Source organism: Lissotriton helveticus, chromosome 11 (genome assembly GCF_964261635.1).
Source record: "Lissotriton helveticus chromosome 11, aLisHel1.1, whole genome shotgun sequence".
In the NCBI taxonomy this organism is placed as follows: Eukaryota; Metazoa; Chordata; class Amphibia; order Caudata; family Salamandridae; genus Lissotriton; species Lissotriton helveticus.
Window position 1 is genome coordinate 1035317873 of NC_136072.1, and position 20614 is coordinate 1035338486.

The 20614-nt window shown below is 45.7% G+C and overlaps 1 protein-coding gene across 3 annotated transcripts in view; it reads right to left on the bottom strand.

Annotated features, from left to right (window-relative positions):
• The window catches only part of SH2B3 (SH2B adaptor protein 3), a 515189-nt gene that overhangs the window by 41308 nt on the left and 453267 nt on the right, over positions 1 to 20614 (bottom strand). For all 3 annotated transcript variants that reach the window (XM_078667464.1, XM_078667466.1, XM_078667465.1), the window contains exon 6: positions 3599 to 3693. In XM_078667464.1, the coding sequence (XP_078523590.1) occupies positions 3599 to 3693 (95 nt within the window). The remainder of the gene's footprint in view (positions 1 to 3598; positions 3694 to 20614) is intronic.

Consider the following 20614-nt stretch of genomic DNA (forward strand, 5'->3'; position numbering starts at 1 on the left):
TTATGGCAGCTGAACAGACAAGGTTAACAATCTCGGATGTGGCATGTGGAAGTGATAGCAGTGAGAAAATCTATCTTGAAGGTCAACATTCTCAAAGTGTAAATCTGCACAGGCTCAAATAGTGTATACATGTCAAAGAATTAAGGACCACATCCAGGTTCCACTACACCGTGGCATAAAAAACAGACCAGGAGCAAAAAGTTATAAAACCCCTTGTGTGAATACATCACAAAGTATGATTTCAATATAGATGACTGATCTGGCAAACTGGATGATAAGTAAGTTAACTGTGCCCACTGCAGAGCCTTACAAGACCATAAACAAAACAAACAAATGAACATCAGATAGTTTGGCTTGAAGAGGACCAATATATCTGCTCATTAATCAAATGACAAATTTAGACCATCAGCCAGTGTAGATGGACTTCACAGGATGGGGTGATGAGCTGCCAACATCACATCCACCACCTCTAGTTTCACAAGGCGTTGCAACTTCTGGACATTCAGGTGCAGGACTTTGCCCTCCTGTTGGTACAGGTGATCTTTCACTTTGGCTGCCTCGTTGGAACTGCAGATGCTCAGATCCAGCACATTGGACCATCAGGGGTATCGCATGTCAGCCTAGCCACCACTGCAGATTTGGATTTTATAGACAGAGAATGCAGGCATTTCATGTTGGCATTCTTCATCCACCACTGAAGCTCTGGGGCTGCTACTTCTGATATGCTGATGTTGTCTGAAAAGCATCTCCTATGCTGGGCCAATTAAAGCAGAAGGTAAAGCCTGAATGCGCCAATCAGCATGAGACAGAAGCAATATTCACAAGGCCAGGAGACCAAGAAGCTTCAGAACCACCAAAATGGAACCAGAACATGAGCCTGTAAAGAAGATCACAGTCTGAATGTCTTGGACTTGTGGTGGCAGTAAAGCCTCCAAAGCCCCCATGGTCAGGATTGGGCGGCCACTATAAAGGAAATTCTCTGCACCCATTGAAAATGGGATTTCAGCTCATTGATGGAGAATCTCATTGTGGACAGCAACAAACTGTTTTTTAGTCGTCTGAGAATGAATGAGGCGAGCCTACCATTAGCAGCTAGACATCAAGGTATAGGAATACATCAATTCTCAACTTGTGAAGATGAGCTGCAACCACGAACATCACTTTTTTGGAACACTGGGCAGGGCTGAGGTAAGGCCGAAGAGCAGGTTGATGAACTGGTGGAGTCTGACCCTATGACAAACCAGAGGAAACACCTGTGTGACTGCACGGTTGGTACATGAATGTATGCATCCTACAAGTTCAAAGGCACCATCCAGTCTCTGTGATCCCGGACAGCCAGGATCTGGGTCAATGCTAACTTGTCTTTCCTAGGAAAAGCAGGAGATCAAATATTGCCTCAAACCACAGTCCTTTTTGCAGACCCAAAAATACGCTGAGTAGTAACATGTCCCCCTGTCCACCTCAGGCACCAATTCGATAGGACACAAGTGTCTGAACTTATCTGGCTAGGATGGGGCCATGCTTTGCCGATGTCTTACCATAAACAAATAAAACATGGTGGAGGACTGGGTGAAAAGTGAAGGGTGTAATGAAATGGAAAATTTTAAGTACCCATTGACCAGAAGTAATTACACAAGACCTGGGCAAGCAGAATTGGATTCTGCCCACTACTGGTGCAATAGAACTTTTGGAGGGGGAACTAAAGTGGTTTGGAAGCAGCTGCCCCTGTTGCAGAATAGGTTGCCTCTGCCGGTTGCCCCCCACCACCTTCACCACCTCTATCTCTGAAGCCATGAATAGGCTTTATGGCCTGTGAGGGCTGTAACTGTCTGTAGACAAGGCCCTTCGAGCACCTCTGGAATTTCCTGTTCTGCTGGTGGAATACGGATCTGGAGAGAATAATCCCAGTGAGTGAATGGCAGCCCTGCTAGCTTTAAAGAGCTTTTACCATGAAGAGCCTAGCTCAATCAAAAGGCATAACCATCAAGGACACCTGGATGTCTCCAGAAAACCTGATAGCGTGCATCTAAGTATATTGTCTAACAACAAAGCTAGTGCCTGTGGCATATTCGAACTGACCCTAAGAGTGTATCTGGCCAAATCCAGGGTGTTATGTATGGTGTGACCAATTGTGGCTTGAAAGTCTTCAGGAACAGTGGGCAATAAATTGTTCCAAGGCCAAAAGTGCGTGTGTATAATGGTCCAAAATGCATACTGCATTCACTGAACGTAGGGCCAGACTGGCAGGTGAAAAAACTATTTTGCCAAGTATCAGTTTTCTCAGATTCTCTATCAGGAGGAGCAGAAGAGACACCATTAGGGTTTGCCTTGCTCACTGAAGCATTCATGACTAAACTTTCCTGAGGCAGATGTTGCATCAGTGAGGGTGGGTCCCCATAAGGAGGCCTATGGATACTAGCAATTGAGTGGTCACAGGAGGTGCTGAACATGGGTTGGAACAGTAAGCCATTAGAGTCTCAGCCATGGCCTCGCTGAATGGTAATAAGCGCTCAGTAATTGATGGTCCAGGTTGTCAAATATTGATGAGTAGGTTCACCTTGGTTTCCACTATGGCCCACTGCAAAGGAAACACTCCCCTTGTTGGGTGTAAGACAGGTGGGGGGTGGGAGAGGAAGCAGAAAATGGCAAATCCAAATCGATTTTAGGTGAAGTGTCTAAACCACTAGCATTCTAGAGACTGAACTAGAGGCCAGAATTTGTAAAATGAGAGGGAGTAAATTGTCCACCTCCTCATACTCATCTTTTGTTGTGGTGTACCTGTTCAAGCCCTGAACTAGATCTGAGTCAACACAAAAAATGGCATCCAACCTCTCATAGAACTGGTGTCGAGGCAATCTTCAAAAGTTGCACTTTAGTTATTTCATAGCAAGACATCAGGCTGAAGCTGGTTCCAGATCAGACATCCGAATATGGGTGGAGGCAAGAACCGGCAGTGAAATGAGTACTATCTGCGGGATCTACCGCAAAAGTGCCGCAAGGGGGCCTGGCAATGCCTGGGGACCAGGCTGAGGCAGAACAGGCTAAGTTGGTTGTTGGGAAAATCCCACTGGCAGATGTCCTACTGGAGGGCTTAATTGGCCCTTGTGACTCAAAGGCAAGCAAGATGAGCCCAGACCATTTGAAATACCTGCAGCATTACCTTCCTATACGTCTCAATTTGCTTATGCTTCGATCATGGCAGAAAATTCAGGGTGTTTCAGCACCAATCTCGCCAGAGTTTGACATCTACGCCATAGTCATGGCATTTGACTGAACAATGTCTCTCTAGAATGAGACAACAGAGCTCTGCTTGACTTTGACTGTATACCCAAGGACAGTCCATGGTCCTCGATGGCTACACTGTGGTCCCCTCTTGATCACAAGATATAACTCCGCGGTATTGGACGTGTCTAATCATTCCTAAAAGACATCATCAGCAGAAACAGAGCATTTTTACATCTTTACATTCATATTAATTTGTGCAAGATATGATTCAGATTAAATAAGTGCCTGAATCTAAGTAACTCTGAAGTGCTGTGCTAAACAAGTCTTCTCATTCACCTATATAATCAACAAATAGCATTAATTTGGTACCAACCTTGATTAATGGAATCAAATACTCCGTTTTCAGGGTTAGAAGATGATCTGTCAGCATGTGGGGCTGGAAGCAGCTCAACATCAGAGTCATCGGAACTGGCAAGACACAAAAACAAAGATAAGATTCATATTTACCCTTATAAAGATCAGAAAGTGCTGCTAAGTTGACTGCCTACAACGTTTTCTGCTATATGAAGTACATAGTCACATGATTCATGGTTGTATGATGCAGAAGCGACTAAGTAGATGGCTAAGTGGAGGGAAAGAAATAGTTGCCTACCTACTACTGCAGCTCTGCTCATGAGATGAACCCTCAATGGATCCACACCAGAACACAATGCCTCCTCTGCAGCAAAACCCCAAACCCATTGAACAAATATTTAAATAAATACAACAAGGCAGTTCTGTCTTCAACATAAACTTCTAAATCCTGTGGCAGGACACAGCTACACGTCAACTACACAGCACCAGAAGGAATAAGCTCAAAAAATAATGCTCCGAGCTGCAACTGTATACAATTGTCTCTACCATCAAATACTCCATGTATCTGTCCAAGCTCTCGAATGTAATTTAAAGCAGACCTCAGCCCAGGAAGGAGCTTGTATAAACTGACACACACACACACACATAAAACACTACTGGAGGCATCCATCGACACATATGTAAAAGGGGCACGGTCCACCTTTAACTGGGTGTGCCATGCACAAACTGGCACCGTACACCCTATTTTACATACAATGCGCTGCCTGCAAGGCAGACCTAAACGTATGCCTGTCTTGGGGCACCACATTAGTGAAAGGCAGAGTAGCTCTTTGAAGAAGCCGCTATTCCTTTTATACCTCAAGCAGCATGCAGTCTGCTTAGATCCCAATACTGTGGATGCAGTGAAGGGCTGAACCCAACTGCAGGGAGATGTCGGGGGTGGGGGGCGCTCCAGGGGACCCTCTTTCAGAAGAAGCAGTTGAGGTGCACACTGGGTGTGCGCCACCACTTTGTGGTGCCATCTGACAACCTATTTGCCTCTGCACCTATGTACATAATACAGCGTGGGTACAAAGCCAAAGTATTTCCCTCATTTGCATAGGGCTATGTCCCTTTGTAAATGAGGGCATGCCCCTTAGGATTGTTTTGGCCCTGTATGTGCAACTGCACAATCTGTGTCATAGCAGCAAGGGCCACGCAATCGTTTGTGACCCCTTCTGTAACACCAAAGAGCCTCGGGCACAGAATGTAGGTGCCAACACCAGTAGCGCCCCAGTGTAACGGTGTATTGCAGCGCCCCTAAAATTAAAGGGGAATAATGGTGACATTTCTTCTTTCAAGAAAGTCTAAATAGCTTTCTCACTGAAGCACCAGAAAAAATGTAGATCAAATATTCCTGCAATAAGAAATCTCTGGGGGCTCATTTTAAAATTCATCATAATTTTACAGTCATTACACGTTCCACAAGAAGGTAAATATTAGCCATATCTTATATATACAATAACGGACAAGCGCTCTGTGTCCGCCATGCTCACACAAAAAAAATAACACGGTGACTAAAAGCGTGCATATATGAAAGGAATATTAACAAGAACACAGTGGCTAAGGTGGGTGTCAAAAAAAGCAATTCCACCAGCATTTTGTCCATTCATTGTAAAAAGACTCGGGCCTTATTACAATGCCGGTCGGACGAGCATCCTACTGGCATCGTAGCGGAAACAGGTCTGCCCGACAAGGAGTCGGCAGTCCCGCTACTATTATTTGGATGGGACTGCCTTCACGGCGGTCGGTAAGTGTATTTTTCCTATTGCGGCTTGTGCTGCGGATCGAAGCACAAGCAACAATAGGAAACACACATTTTTGAAACATCCCTGAATTGTGTTGGAGTCACAATACCGTGCCTGCCACACGATGCATGGATGTTTAGGGAGTACTCCAGGTGCACCTCAGGGCCCATAGCAGAGGGCCACAGGGGTCAGGGGCCCTGCTAGGCGCCCCAAAAGACCCATTCTGCCAGCCTTTTCATGGCAGAAGAACACATATGAAAAGGCTGCCACAAAGGTGTATCGTAATCGCCATGGCAGTGCCTGAGCAGGCACAGCCTCCATTTTGGGGATTGCCATCAGCCCACCGCACGATGCCTGTCGGAAGCAGACTGGATTCCACCCAGAAGCATCGGTAGGACTGCCTGTATCCTAATATGGGGTTAGGACAGATGCCTGGCGGATTGCCACTGACGAGCTGTTGGATGGCCTTCTACCTGACATCATAATGAGGCCCTCAGTCTGTTGTCTGACTGTGAAGACATTTCAACCTTGTCTACAATTGTAAGGTCCTCTTCAGGACTGACCGAATTAGGGCACATGTGGCAAGGAATGGTCCCTCAAATTATCAGCACCGTGACGGAGGAAAAAAAGAAAACGTCAGAAATAGTCAGCCTAAGTTGCAAAGATGGGAAACATTCAAGGTTTTGAAGACATGACCTAAGAATGCTGCCTACTGTTAGGATCCTTCGGCACAATCATCACTGTCAGACGGAAAGATCTTTTGCCCATTGCCGAACCACGCTCTCAAGCACGTATATTTTTTAATTATATTAGTCATAATTTATGACTAATGTTGGCCTTCTTGTGCAAGCCTCAAAATGTCTCCCTAGTTGACCACTGTTTTTAATAATTGTATATATTCAAGTTCCAAATGGCATGTTGGATTACTCTTGTACCACCGGCATAAGAATCTTTGAAAGTAGGTTTCGTGGCACTTCATGTCCCTTCACCAGGACAAAGAACTAAGTACAGAAGAGTAGGAATAATTAAGTGACAAGAAGTGCACATAGACTGAACTCTTGAATCTGTCTCCTGGGTAAAACGGAAATCAGTACTGCTGACCATTGCCCACTTTGGGCCAAAAATCACTTTTAGGGACTCAAATTAATTCATACTGTATGGAAAAGCGTGACACAGCTAAGAGTGGTGGGGGCACAAACATAGTTCTGTTTATTTCCTAGGGTGCAGGAGTCACAACCACAGTGCCAAATAAATTAGCTTTACTGTTTTTTCTTCAGTTGCGCATGGTTGGGATATCTCCAATTTGAAGTGCCTATAATAGATGTGAAATGCATAAAGTACCTCCCAAGAAGTGACATAATTAGAGATGGAGGAAAGGCAGACTGCTTCCAAGATAAGCCCCTAATAAAAAGTAAGAAGGCTGACAGCCTACCACAATCTACCTTGCTTCAAAAAAGAAAAATATTTTAGTACCTTGCTAAGCCCGCCATTCATGGACTAAAGTACAACACCACATGAATGGATGCCACAATGTGAACATTCTGAAACATATCAAGCCATAGACACCTCAAGGATTAAAGCACCTTCAGTATAGGATCAAAAACTGAACTGAGGCATACGAAGGTGGGAAAACAAAAATGTGCACAACTTATACTTTAACATAGGAATATGCCCTTAGTTCTCACAGCTAGCATTGGTTCCCCCTAGAAGAATATTGATGACTCACCTAATGTTGTTTGCGCCCTGGTGCATCATTCTACCTCTTACAGAGTACTTGGCCCAGAAAAGGGACTATTTTATATCGCAAGATCAAATTAAGACTAGTGGCCAGGCAAAATGGTTGTATGATGTACCATTACAGACCAGGCTAAGGAGACCACTCAACGCCAGTGATATCTACTCTTGTGGAACTGTTATATCAAAATGCCCTGGCAGGGAAGATCCTAGCCTAGCCGCAGCCTGACTAATCCTCATAACCCAGCAAGAGGAACATCCAAAATATGGCTTGAGGCCTAATAAAATGGTTGTTCGAATCAACACTTGAGATTATGTTTTAAAAATTAGCCAATTTTATCAAATGCTTTGATAAGTTACACAGGAAGAAGTGCAAAATTTATGAAATAGTTTATGGATATTTGTTTTTATGTTGCTATGTATAAATTGTTGTGGCTTTAATTAACTGAACAATAAAATGATTTACTTACTTATATTGCAAAAGTTTACTAACTCATCACCCATTATATTATTTGTCGCAAACGCATTTTTGTGCTGCAGAGGCCATTTAGTGTCTTATTCAGGATTTGGATTTTACCCGCTGGGGGTGCCCCATATGCCTGATGAGCGTTTGACTTTACTATGCCAAGACAGACCTCATGAATGCTGCTTGCATACATTATGCACATTAAAGCGAAGCCTAATAAAGGCTTTTACAGTGCTCATTTCAAAATCTGACTGTGGGAAGAACCTTAAACCAAAACATCCCATAAGAGGATCAGATATTTCATGCTATGTTTGCTTTTTGTAATATATGCTGATTTGACCACATTTTCCATCGATAGTTTTAGTTTCTATTAGCATGCAAACTCACAGGAATAATAAGCATTTGCTAAGCCAATAGGTTTCCACTATACAAAATCTATGGTTTTTGCCAATGCAAGATATGTTACTCAGCAGTGTGGGCTACTGTGCAGCATGGTTCAAAGTAAAGAAAATATTAGCGCTATGAGGTGGCCAGCGCTGGCTGCATCATACCACTTTTTTTTCGCTACTTTAAGCCATGTTGCCCAGCAGTCTGTGCTGCTGTGCAACACGTCTCAAAGACATTGACAAATTCAATAGATCTTGGATAGGTGAAAACTAATGGCTTTGCCAATGCTGATTAAAAATAACACTTCAATAATCTGTTAGAGTGGGTGTTCTTTTTTCATTTACTTTCCAGTAAAACACACTAAACTCAGATTCCTGGTTGGCCGAGGTATGTACACAGGCAAGGCAGGAACCACCACTCTAGTCAGCGTAAGCCAAGTACACACTAAAAGGTAGCTTGTGCTCATCTTCTGGTACCTTGGCACAGAGCAGTCATGCTTGTCTAATGAGGCAATTTAAAGATTTGTGCAACACACACACACACACACACACACACACCACAAAAAGACTCCATACAGGTTAATAAAAATAGGTTATATTCTGAATAAAAGACCAAAATGAGAAAAATCCAATGTATAGAAGCTGAGATATTGAATTTCAAAAGAGTAAGCAAAAAAATAGCACTTCGAAGCAGATAGCATTTTATGGGTTAGTTTAGGTCGCGTTGGGCTGGAGCAAACTCAAAGGTCGGCCACAGCAGTTCTGTCTGATTTTAGGGGGTCAGAGACCCTGTACTTACTCCCAAAATTGCTTCTGTTGTGGGGTTGAGTTCAAAGCAGCTCCTTGAAGTGCATAGATCCTTCTTCCAGTCCAGCCCTGTCTGCCAGGTGACCGGTCCAACAAGTGTGTCCCACCCAGCCGAAAGTGGGGAGATCTACCCAGTCTCTAGGGAGTTCTCTTCACTGAGACAGAAAAACCTGAATAGACTATCAGCATTGGAGTGGACTAACCCTGGTCTGTGTTCCACCCTGAAGTCCATACCCTGCTGGGAGATGGATCACTTCAACAGTTTTGGATACTCACCCCTCATTTGAATGAGCCACCTGTGGGGTCTGTGGTCAGTCTGAATCAGGAAGTGAGTGCCAAACAAGTATGGCCTCAGCTTCTTCAGTGCCCAGACCACAGCAAAAGCTTATCTTTCTATAGAAACTCCACCTTTGTTCCCTGGGGAGTACCCTCCTGGAGATAAAGGCTACAGGCTGGTCTAGGCCCTTCTCATTAAGCTGAGATAGTACTGCCCCTATGCCATCTCTGAGACATCAGTCTGAACCATAAACTCCTTGGAGAAGTCAGGAGTCCTGAGCACCGGAGATGCACACATGGCTTGCTTCAGGGAATCAAATGCCGTTTGGCATGCCACTGTCCAAATCAAATTTCTAGGCTGCTTCTTAAAGGAACCACAAATGTGCCATAGCCCTTGACAAACCTCCTATAGTACCCAGTGAGGCCATGAATGCTCTGACCTCAGTCTGGGTTTTGGGGCAGTCAGGCCATGATGGCTTCTATCTTGGTCTGAAGGGGTTGGACCTTGCCCCTGCCCACTAGATGCCCCTAGTACACCACAGACCCCTGCCCTATCTGGCAATTACTTGCCTTGATAGTCCGGCCTGCCTACTGCAGAGTCTGGCGCACTTCCAGGTGGTGAAAAGGTGGTCCTTCCAGCTGCTACTGAAGACCACTAGGTCATCCAGATGGGCAGCACAGAAGGCTTCCATATCAGCAAGGACCTGGTTCACCAACCTCTGAAAGGTGGCAGGGACATTCTTTATTCCAAAGGGCATCACCCTTAACTGATCGTTGCCCTCTGGAGTGGAGAAGCCTGACCTTTCCTGTGCTCTCTTCTATTAGTGCCGTTTGCCAGCACCCTGATGTAACACCAAAGGTACTCAGATACTGGGCAGCCCCTAACCGGTCAATCAGTTCATCAGCCCATGGAACGGGGTGAGCATCTGTGTTGTCACTGCGTTTAGTTCTCTATAATCCACACAGAACCTCAATTCGGGTGTGGTGCTTGGTGGGGCAGCTTTTGGTACCATAACCACAAGACTGGACCTGGGGCTACTGCAGGGTTCGATCACCCCAAACTCTAGCATTTGGGACACTTCAGCCTTAATGCTGGACCTCACCTTATCTGACAACCTGTAAGATTTATTCTTAACAGGCAGGTTGTCCGCTGTGTCCTCATCATGGGTACATAGGTGGGTAGTCCCAGGGATAAGGGACAGAACACTATCAATTCAGTGAATTGTTAGCCCCTCCTTTCCATCCTGCCCAGGCAGGGCCATCAGGATGCAGATGTATGTAGATGGGTACTCCGCCACAAACACAGGGTAGGTGTGTCTGTGTAGAGGGAATGCACAAAGCGTAGCAGTCATCCACGCCAGAAGTGTATTGGAGACAGGCTGCAACGCACACATAGTAGTAAGTGCAGAGAAATGCCCACTTTCTAAAAAGTGACATTCCTAAAACAGTAATGTTGAGTCCAACTTCACCAGTAAGGAGGATTTATCATTACTATTCCAAAGATATAAAACATGAAGTAGCTACTCCTTTCTGATCAGGAATTACCACTTGAGAGTGTAAGGGAATTTCCATTGCTAACTTATGAGAGGAGTAGGCCTCACAGTAGTGAAAACCAAATTTAGGGGTTTGTCACTACCAGGTCATATATTTATTTATTTATTTATTGCCATTTATAAAGCGCGACAAATACCCGCAGGCGTCTCGGCGCTAAAACATATAAAACATATGCTACCTTTTACTTACATAGGACCTTGCCCATGGGCCTACCTTGGGGGTGACATATATAGTAAAATGGGAGTTTAAGGCTGGGCAAATATTTTTAAATTCCCAGTCGAAGTGGTAGCAAACTGCACACAAATGCCTTGCAATGGCAGGCCTGAGACGAGTTCGAAGACTTGTGTGGGAGGCACAATCAGTGCTGCAGGCCGACTAGTAGCACTCTACTTACAGGCCCTTGGTATAACACTTTACCAGGGACTTGCAGGTAACTTAAATATGCCAAGCAGGAATACATCAATTACACACATTTATGGAAAAAGCACATGCACTTTAGCACTGGTTAGCAGTGGTAAAGTGCTCAGAGCCCAAAGGCAAACAAAAAGATTCAGCAAAACGTGGCGGTCAAAAGCACGCAGTTTGGGGGAAGACCAACCTAAAAATGACAGGTCTAACAGCCACCTTTATTTTAGTGCCTTTGATAAAGTACCAATCGGATGAAAAAAGAATTAACTTAAACGCTGGAGCACAATGAACATAAATCTGTGGTGCACAGCACATTCTACAGAACAGAGTGTAGTGCAAGTCTCTGCTTTATGTGCTCAAAGTATAAATCCTTTGTTATTAATCTAACTCTCTGAGTCAATCAGAAGGTATGTGCTTATTTCTAATCACTGAACTACAGTGAAGTTGTGCAGTTCGCTTGCTGCAGGATGGTGCAAAGCCAACGGTGATAAACAAAGGGCATTCAAAAAAATACTCTGACGTTTTTGTTTGTTTGATTTGAAGGAAAACAGTATAATTACATTCCTACCTTTCACAGAGGAGTGCCCTAACCCGCAGGAAGTGTCGCTGTGAGTTCATTAAACCCTCTTGCTCTGTTCTAGGCTGGGGAGAGGGTGTGGCGTAACAGCCAGAGCAGCAGACTTTGCAGCTGGGGAACCAGGTTCGAGTCTTAGCGTTGGCTCAACATCCTGTGATTCTGGGGAAATCAAAATCTCCTTGTGCCAAATTTAAAAAAATGAAGTGTCCTTGTGTGATGTAACTGGTGCTCATGTAAAGCTCTCCAATTCCTTCAAGTCGAGTTTGGGCCATGTAAAACTGCAAAACAATTAACATTCTGGTGGAGAGCCAGAAGGGACTTCCAACGTAGATTTCTGCCCTGCCTTACATGTCCTCTAAATTGAGTTCATCAAGCCTTATAATTTGTCAGCTTACTTTCAGCGCGCTGTCCTGGAATGGACTGAAGAGGCTTGCAGGGTGTTTTTTGAAAGGGGTTTTCAGAAACAACCTACAATCTGAAAAGCCTTTAGAATTTTGCGAAACGTTTCACAACTTCCAATACCCAGTAAGCATTAGCAAGAGCACGACTTGCAGACATGCCAGTTCAGAGAGTTTCTCAGCCTTCCTAGGCATGTCTTCACCTGCCTCAGACAGCTGAGGACGGGACTGCCTTAATATTATCTGTGGCATGCTTAGACCTTTCTCAGGAGAGCTGCCCTGCTGTTACAATACCAAGCAGTGGCATGGGTGGCGCAGAAGGTGTCCCGCAGGGCAAGAGGGGAGACGGCCTAAATAAAAACAATAATGTGCATAGAATGCTTAGAGCTTTCCCAGGTAGGCGGGTGGAAGCAATGGCATAGAGGGGAGCCCACGGGGCAGAAGGGGAGATGGCATGTAAACAGAAGCACTCTTATGGAGGGCCTGAATGCAAATGAAAAAAAAAAGTCCTGCCAGAAGGGTGCGACCAGTGGAAGGGTACCAGTTGCCCACACGAAGTTGTACTTGGTCTATGCATCACAGAAAGAACAAACATAGGAAGCCATAGGAACACAAAGTGAAACTGAGAAGCCCTAACCAATCTAGAAGCAATGAAACAAAAGTGACACTAGAGCCAACCAACGGTAAATAACGTTAAGTATTAGGCGAGCTCAAAGCCCGTTTTAAGCTTATTTTTTGTTTACAAGAGATTTCAAAAGGACAGCGAAGTATTACTCAGTTACCATTTAAGACCTTTTGCAATGGGTTCGGACTTCCTGGCATGGTGACCTGAAACACTGCAAAGCATCAACAACAAAAAAGTCAATAAGAAAAAATAACATCTATCACGTCACAATACCCAACCCTAAAGAGATGATACCGTAATAAACACTTTTCTAATATCCTTGCAAATCAAAATAGCTGCCACTGAATGTATTGTCAAAGCACTTTGGGACCTGAACATGAAGTAGGAAAGAGCTACAAAAAATAAGAGACAGTGACACGTATTGCCCTGCAAGGTGTAAAGTACTGTGGGGTTGCACTTTATAAATAATTCACCAGCTCCTAACCCCAAATCCCTCACAAAAAAACCCCACATTGGCTGGTGTTCGAGTTTCTACTTAACTGCCAGTGAGAAGTAAATCTTTGAACAAGATATTTGTTTTCAATGTATGAACTGGTTCCAGGTCATATATAATTTTAACATTATTTATTCTGCTACCCTGCTATAATCCATATTCATACGTATGTGACAAATAGACAATGTAGAACATTTGTGATCTTAATTGGAATTCCCACTTGGGTTAACATGTATTATATATTGAAAAGTATGCTTTTAGCAGCTTTCCCCTCGCTGGGCCCACTAGAAGGTGTATCCAATGTAATTCTAATTAATGAAGAATATTCTATAGCCTCCAAAAATGAGAGAAAAAACCTTGCAACTATTTTTTTTTTAATACACACTAATAGTGTTTCCTAATGTAATTTTTCCTCTTCTCTGTCCGCAATTGCATTGCTTTACAGAACAAGAAAATAACCTAAAAAAGTGACATAAAAAATTTGAATGGTAGCAACCGACACAAGCTATGATCGTCTTTTCTACAAAAATGTGCAGAAAGAAAACAATTATCTCAATTATCTTTATACTGTGAGGCTTGAGCAAGGAGGCTGAGTGGCTGGTTAAGGAAGAGGAAGCAAAGAAATAGGACAGTCTCTAAGACGTATGCTTGGACTAATTTACGCGTCGTCATGAAAAAAGATAGGTCTCTGGTCAAGCCAAGCCATGGCCACCATATTTTTCAGAAGGCGGAGGCCGGAAGATTTCTTGTAATTCATGAAAACCTAGAGAGAGCAGCAGAAAGCTAGAGGCGCCCAGAGCGCCGTAAGCTGCATCGTGATTAACTGCTGACAGTTTTCATTTTCAGTATTTCAATAACAGGAAAGGCCTTTCTGTGAGGAACTCTCCAGCCAATATGATATGCAAAGCTTTTAGGCCGGCATGCACTTCCTGGATTTCCTGTCTCACAAACTGCGTTTGTCACCTTCCGCTCTGTCGAAGAGTAACAGGCGAGGCAAGGCTATTGGCAAGGCCGGGAATACATGGCCGCCAGAACTCCCAACCGTCTCTGTTTCTTTGCAGGAAGTCTCGCTTCATTTTAGCAACGGATTACAGAGTTTTTCTGAGAAATCAGATTGTGTGCTTGAGCACAATCCTTGCTTTATTGTTTATAAGCTGCTGAATGGCGTGAGAGCAGGAATGACCACAGCGTTTTGCTACTCTAGACCAAAAAAAAACTGAAAATGGACCCATCTCAACCCGTAGTTAATTGAAAACTAAAATGGGTTATTGTAGCTAAAATTGTAAGTAGGATTTATTATGCCTCTTTAACATGTAAAGTTTCACTTTTGATTGTGTAGCATGGAAGAACTTTCCAAATTCAGACAAATAACTGTCTAGCACTTATTCCGAACCAGCAATGGTAAGGACCGTTTAGACAGCTGCCCCATCCTCCTCCAAATACGACGTGTAAACTGCCCCCCCTCTAGACCCTGCCTAGTCCCAAATGTTTGTCCTTATACTGAAGGGCCATCGATCCGCTCAGCCTCCTCCTGCAGCAGTTTTAATCTAGGTCTGCAGATGTAGGTAAGACCTGTGAAAATGCAAACCAAACTCAGCCTGTGCAGCCCACCTACACCTGCAGGCCCAACCTCCTGCAGACCCTACCTCTCTCAACCCGCGGACGACAGACACTCACCCAGGTTCTAAACCAGAACTCTGCTCAGTGTGCCCAGACAGAACTACACCTCATCGCACCATCACTACGGATTGTCCCACTGCCAAAAACAGGAGCTAAAACAATGTATTGACTCTTCAATCAATCAATCAATCATTTGTAAAGCGCACAACATACCCGCGAGGGTCTCAAGGCGCTGGGGGGGCGAGGGGGCGCTACTGATCGAACAGCCAGGTCTTGAGTATCCTCCTGAAGGTCAGCAGGTCTTGGGTCTCTCGTAGGCTCAGTGGGAGGGTGTTCGAGGTCTTGGCGGCGAGGTGGGAGAAGGATCTCCCACCGGTGGTTGTTCTTCAGATGCGCGGGACGGTTGCGAGTGAGAGGTCGGCAGAGCGTAGCTGGCGGTTGGGGATGTAGAAGAAGAGCCTTCTGTTGAGGTAGGCTGGGCCGGTCTTGTGGAGTGCCTTGTGTGCGTGGGTGAGGAGCTTGAAGGATATCCTCTTGTTGACGGGGAGCCAGTGCAGGTTTCTCAGGTGGGAGTGATGTGGCCGTGGTGTGGTACGTCGAGGATCAGTCGTGCCGAGGCGTTTTGGATGCGTTGTAGTCGTTTGATGAGCTTGGTCGGGGCTTCCGCATAGAGGGCCTTTCCGTAGTCGAGTCTGCTGCTGACAGGGGCCTGGGTGACTGTCTTTCTTGTGTCTGTCGGGATCCATCTGTAGATCTTGCGGAGCATGAGGAGGAGGGTGTTGAAGCAGGAGGAGACAGCATAGACTTGCTTGGTCATTGAGAGCGTTTGAGTCGAGGATGATTCCCAGGTTGCGTGCGTGGTCGTCGGGGCTGCCCCCAGTGCCGTCGGCCACCAGGAGTCGTCACAGGCTGAAGGGTTGGAGCCGAGGATGAGGACCTCCGTCTTGTCCGAGTTCAGCTTCAGACGGTTGGTCTTCATCCAGTCGGCGACTGCCTTCATTCCTTCGTGGAGGTTGGCTTTGGCGGTGATGGAGTGAGGGGGTGAGGGAGAGGATCAGCTGAGTGTCATCAGCGTTGGAGATTATGTTGAGGTCGTGCTGTCGGGCTACGTGTGCGAGCGGGGCCATGCAAATGTTGAACAGCGTTGGGCTGAGGAAGGATCCCTGGGGTACGCCACAGATGATCTCGGAGGCTTTGGAACGGAATGGGGGGAGGCGGACGCTCTGGGTTCTGCCGGAGAGGAAGGAGGTGGTCCAATCCAGAGCCTTGTCTCGGATCCCTGCGGCGTGGAGGCGTGCGCGAAGTGTGCGGTGGCAGACGGTGCCGAAGGCGGCAGAGTGGTCTAGGAGGATGAGTGCTGTGGTCTCGTCGTTGTCCAGCAGGGTCCTGATGTCATCGGTGGCGGCGATGAGGGCAGTCTCGGTGCTGTGGTTGTTGCGGAACCCTAACTGGGAAGGGTCCAGGATTCTGTTTTCTTCGAGGTATCGGGTTAGCTGTCTGTTGACGGTTTTCTCAATGACCTTGGTCGGGAAGGGGCACAGAGAGATGGGCCGGAAGTTCTTGAGGTCTCTTGGGTCTGCCTTAGGTTTTTTGAGTAGGGCGTTGATCTCGGCGTGTTTCCAGATCTCTGGGAAGATCGCGGTCTTGAGGGAGAGATTGATGACGTTGCGCAGGTGGGGTGCGATGGAGCTGCTAGGTTGTGAAATGACTGAACACGCATACCTCGCCAACATCCTATCTCACTACACTCGCACTTACTCAGGATCTAGGGCCTAGCAATCATAACATTCTTAAGCCCAAGTGACTTCTTAAGCGTCACTACCAATTTTGGCCCTTCATCCTGTTGGGCCTTTGTATACTAAGGCTGTACAACGGCAACCCCCTCTCCCCTGGAGTGCTCCAGCTCGCTGATACCCTTATAAATATACAGAAGTGTACTTCATTCCTGTACACTCAACCGGATATACTCATATATATATATATACACACACACACACACAATTGCAAATCCTGTTTTTATGCATAAACGCTTGTGCAGAAAGAAAGCTAACCCTGACAATCAACAAGACAAGCGGTGGGGGATTCCAAGTAAGTAATACATTTTAAGAAGGGGTCTAAAAGTGAATGGATACTGGAAAATGCTTGCACATTTATCTTTAGGAAAACCTAGTAGCAGCCAGTGGGAGAGTGAGCTCCATTCAGTCTTGAACTAAGCTCCTGTAGCTCCTAACCTGAGGATGCTACAGAAGTGAATGTGTTTTAATAAGCACCGATGTAGTTTGGCCTGAGAAAAGAAACCATTAGCTCAAAGGCAGTGAAAATGCTTGAGGTTTAGTGTATGACACGCCAAGCAAGTGATAATATAGTTAGCTTTATAAAGATGCCTACCCTGTTTAAGAAAAAAACCTTAATAGGAGACAATACAATAAACACAAAGAATTTAGATAAGGTGTTAACGAGTTGTAAAATACGCATTGGTAAAGCCAATAGGTCTCGCCTATGCATGAGCTATTGGCTTTGCCAACATGTTTTAGCCATGTTGTACACCAGCATGGCAGCTGTTTAGCTTAGCTAAATGTTAGTGGGGTAAAGGAGAGTGGCGTGGAGTGCAGTGTTGTAAAGTGGTTTGTAGTGTTATGGAGTGGCGTGGAATGGTGTAGAATGTTGTGGAGTGCCGGGAAGGGAGTAGAATGTCAGAGTGGAGGGGCATAGAATGTCATGGAGTCGTGTAGAGTGGAGTGGATTAGAAGGTGTTGTGTAGTGGAGTAGAGAGTTGTAAAGTGGAGTGGCATAGAGTGGAGTACAGTAGGAGAGTGGAATGGCGTAGAGTAGAGTAGTGTGTAGTAGAATAGACTGGAATAAAGTGGCATAGAGGGAGCTCTGCAGAGTGTCCGAGTGTAGTAGTGTTGTGGAGTGGCATAGAGCACAGTAGAGCGTCACAGAGTGGAGTATCAGAGTGGTCTATAGTGATGTGGCAAACAGCACAATGGTGCACAGTAGATTGGTGTAGACTGCATTGGTTTTGAGTAAAATGGTGCAGAGTGCATTGGTGTAGATTGCAGTGACAGAGTAGAGTGTAGTGTAAAATAGATTGGTTCAGAGTACAGTGAAGTGGCGTAGAAGAGTGGAGTGGTGCAGGGTAAAGAGTAGAGTACAGTGGTGCAGAATGTAGTGGCGTAGACTAGAGTGGTGTAGAGTGCATTGGTGCAGAATAGATTATAGTGGCGTGGAGTGATGCAGTGTAGTGGTATAGAGTAAAGCGGTGCAGAGTGGCACAGAGTAGAATAGAGTTGCGTAGAGTGCAGTGACAGAGCGCAGTGGTGCACAGTGGAGTTGCGTACAGGGGTGCAGAGTAAAGTGGTGCTGAGTGCAGTAGTGTAGAGTGCGTGGTGTAGAGTGCAGTGGCATAAACTGATACCCAGTAGAGTGTTTAACATAGCACTGGTTACACTGGTGCGGAGTAGAATAAAGTGACGTAGAGTGCAGTGACGTAAAGCGCAATGGTGTAGAGTTGCATAGCGTGCAGTGGCATGAGGGGTTGCAAACTGGAGTGCAGTGGTGAAAATTAGTGGGTGTAGCATGCAATGGTTTAGAGTAGCGTGCATTGGTTTAGAGTAGAGTGGTGCAGAGTAGAATACCGTGACGTAGAGTATTGAGTAGATTCTTTCACAGTACACTGAAGTGGCATGGAGTGGCGCAGGGTAGAGTGGCGTAGAGTGGAGTGGCATAGAGTAGTAGCATAGAGCACACTGGCATAGAGTGGTGTACAGTACTGTGGGGTGGCACAGAGTAAAGTGGCATGGAGTGCAATGGCGTAGACTAGACTTGTGTAGAGTGCAGTTGCGAAGATAGCAGTGATGCATAGTAAAGTGGGATAGAGTGCGCTGGCAGAGTGGTGCAGATTAGAGTAGAGAGGCATAGAGTGAAGTGGTGTAGAGCGCAGTGTCAGAGTGCAGTGCTGCACAGTAGATTAGAGTGTTGAAGAGAATGTTGGTGTAAAGTGCAGGAGACCGGCGCAGACTAGAGTGCAGTGGCACAGTGTAGAGTGGTGCAGCGTAGATTGTTTCAGAGTACAGTGGTGCAGAGTGGAGTGGCATTAAGTACTAGCATAGAGTGCAGTGGCATAGAGTGGTGTACTGTAGAGGTGCACAGAGTGTATAGTGGCACTGAGTCTTGTAAAGTGCAGTCATGAAGATTGCAGTAGTGCATAGAAGAGTGGGGGTACAGTGCACTGGCATAGAGTAGAATGGTACAGATTAGAATAGGCGTAGAGTGAAGTGGTGTAGAGTGCAGTATCAGAGTGCAGTGGTGGGTAGTAGACCAGAGTGGTGAGGAGTGCATTAGCATGAAGTGCAATAGAGTGCAGTGGCGCAGAGTAGAGTGGTGTTGAGTTCAGCAGCAGAGTGCAGTATTGCAGAGTAGAGTTGCAGAGTGCTTTTGTGTAGAGTAAAGTGACAGAGTGCAATGGCATAGAGTGTTGCAGAGTATAGTAGCATACATGTAGTGGTGCAGAGTAGATTGACATAGAGTGCAGTGGCAGTGAGTACTGGTTTTGAGTATAGTAGTGTATAGTGCATTGGTGTTAAGTGAAGTGGCGTATACTCCAGCGCATATGACAGAGTGTAGTTGCACAGGGTAGATTGCAGTGGCACATAGTGGCATAGAGTGCAGTGGTGTAGAGTAGATTGTTTCAGTATAATAATAATAATAATAATCCACATTTGTAAAGCGCACAATCACCCGTAAGGGTCTCTAGGCGCTGGGGGCCGTCGGGAAGATTAAGCAAGCTATTGCCCAGAGTCACATGGTGCTGGGCTAACCTGCCGCCGGAGCCGGGGATCGAACCCTGATCCCCAGATTCCAGTGTCAGTCGCCCTGGCCGCGGCGCCACACCTCTCCCACAGTATAGAGTGTAGCTGCATAGAGTACAGGGTCAGAGTGCAGTGGTGCAGAGTAGCTCAGAGTGGATTGGTGAAGAGTGGTGCAGAATAGAGTGGTGCAGAATAAAGTGACGTAAAGTGCAATGGTGTAGAGTGTTGCAGAGTATAGTAGCGTACAGTGCAATGGAGCTAAGAAGATTGCCATACAGTGCAGTGGCATAGAACAGAGTGGAGCACAGCAGATTGCAGTGTCTTAGAGTGTAATAGCACAGAGTGGCGTAAAGTAGATTGTTTCAGAGTAGAGTGCAATGGTGCGGATAGATTAGAGTGGCTTATAGCGCTTTGGCAAACGGTACAGTGGTGGAGAGTGCTACGATGCAGAGTAGAGTGTAGTGGAGTAGAGTGTAGTAGAGAAGAGTGGCGAAGAGTTTAGTGGCGCAGAGTGCAGTGTTGCAGAATAGAGTGACGTGGCGTTGTGTGGAGTGTGGCAGAGTAGACAGTCGTAGAATACAGTAATGTTTATAGTAGAGTGGCATAAAGTGCATTGGCACAGAGTAGAGTAGCGTATAGAACAGTGGTGCAGAGTAGAATAGAGTGGCGTAGATTGCAGTGGCATATACTAAAGTGGTGTAAAGTGTTGCAGAGTTGAGTATAGTGGCATACAGTGCAGTGGTGCAGAGTAGATTGGCAAAGAATTCAGTGGTGCAGAGTCGAGTGGACTGGCACCAAGGAGATTGTCTCAGAGTAGAGTTGAGTGGTGCACTGTAAAGTATAGTGGCATACAGTATAGTGGCACTGACTGCAAAGTAGATTACAGTGGCGCGGAGTGGATTGGCAGAGTGGTGTGGTACAAAGTAGAGTGCATTGCAGTGGTGCAGAGTGCAGTGGTGTAGAGTAGTGTGGGGTAGAGAGTGCATTGGCATAGAGCAGAGTTGTGTAAAGTAGAGAGGCGTTGAGTTAAGTGATGTAGAGAGTACTGCAAAGTAGAGCACAGTGGTGTGGAGTATGGGACAGTGAAGGGTGT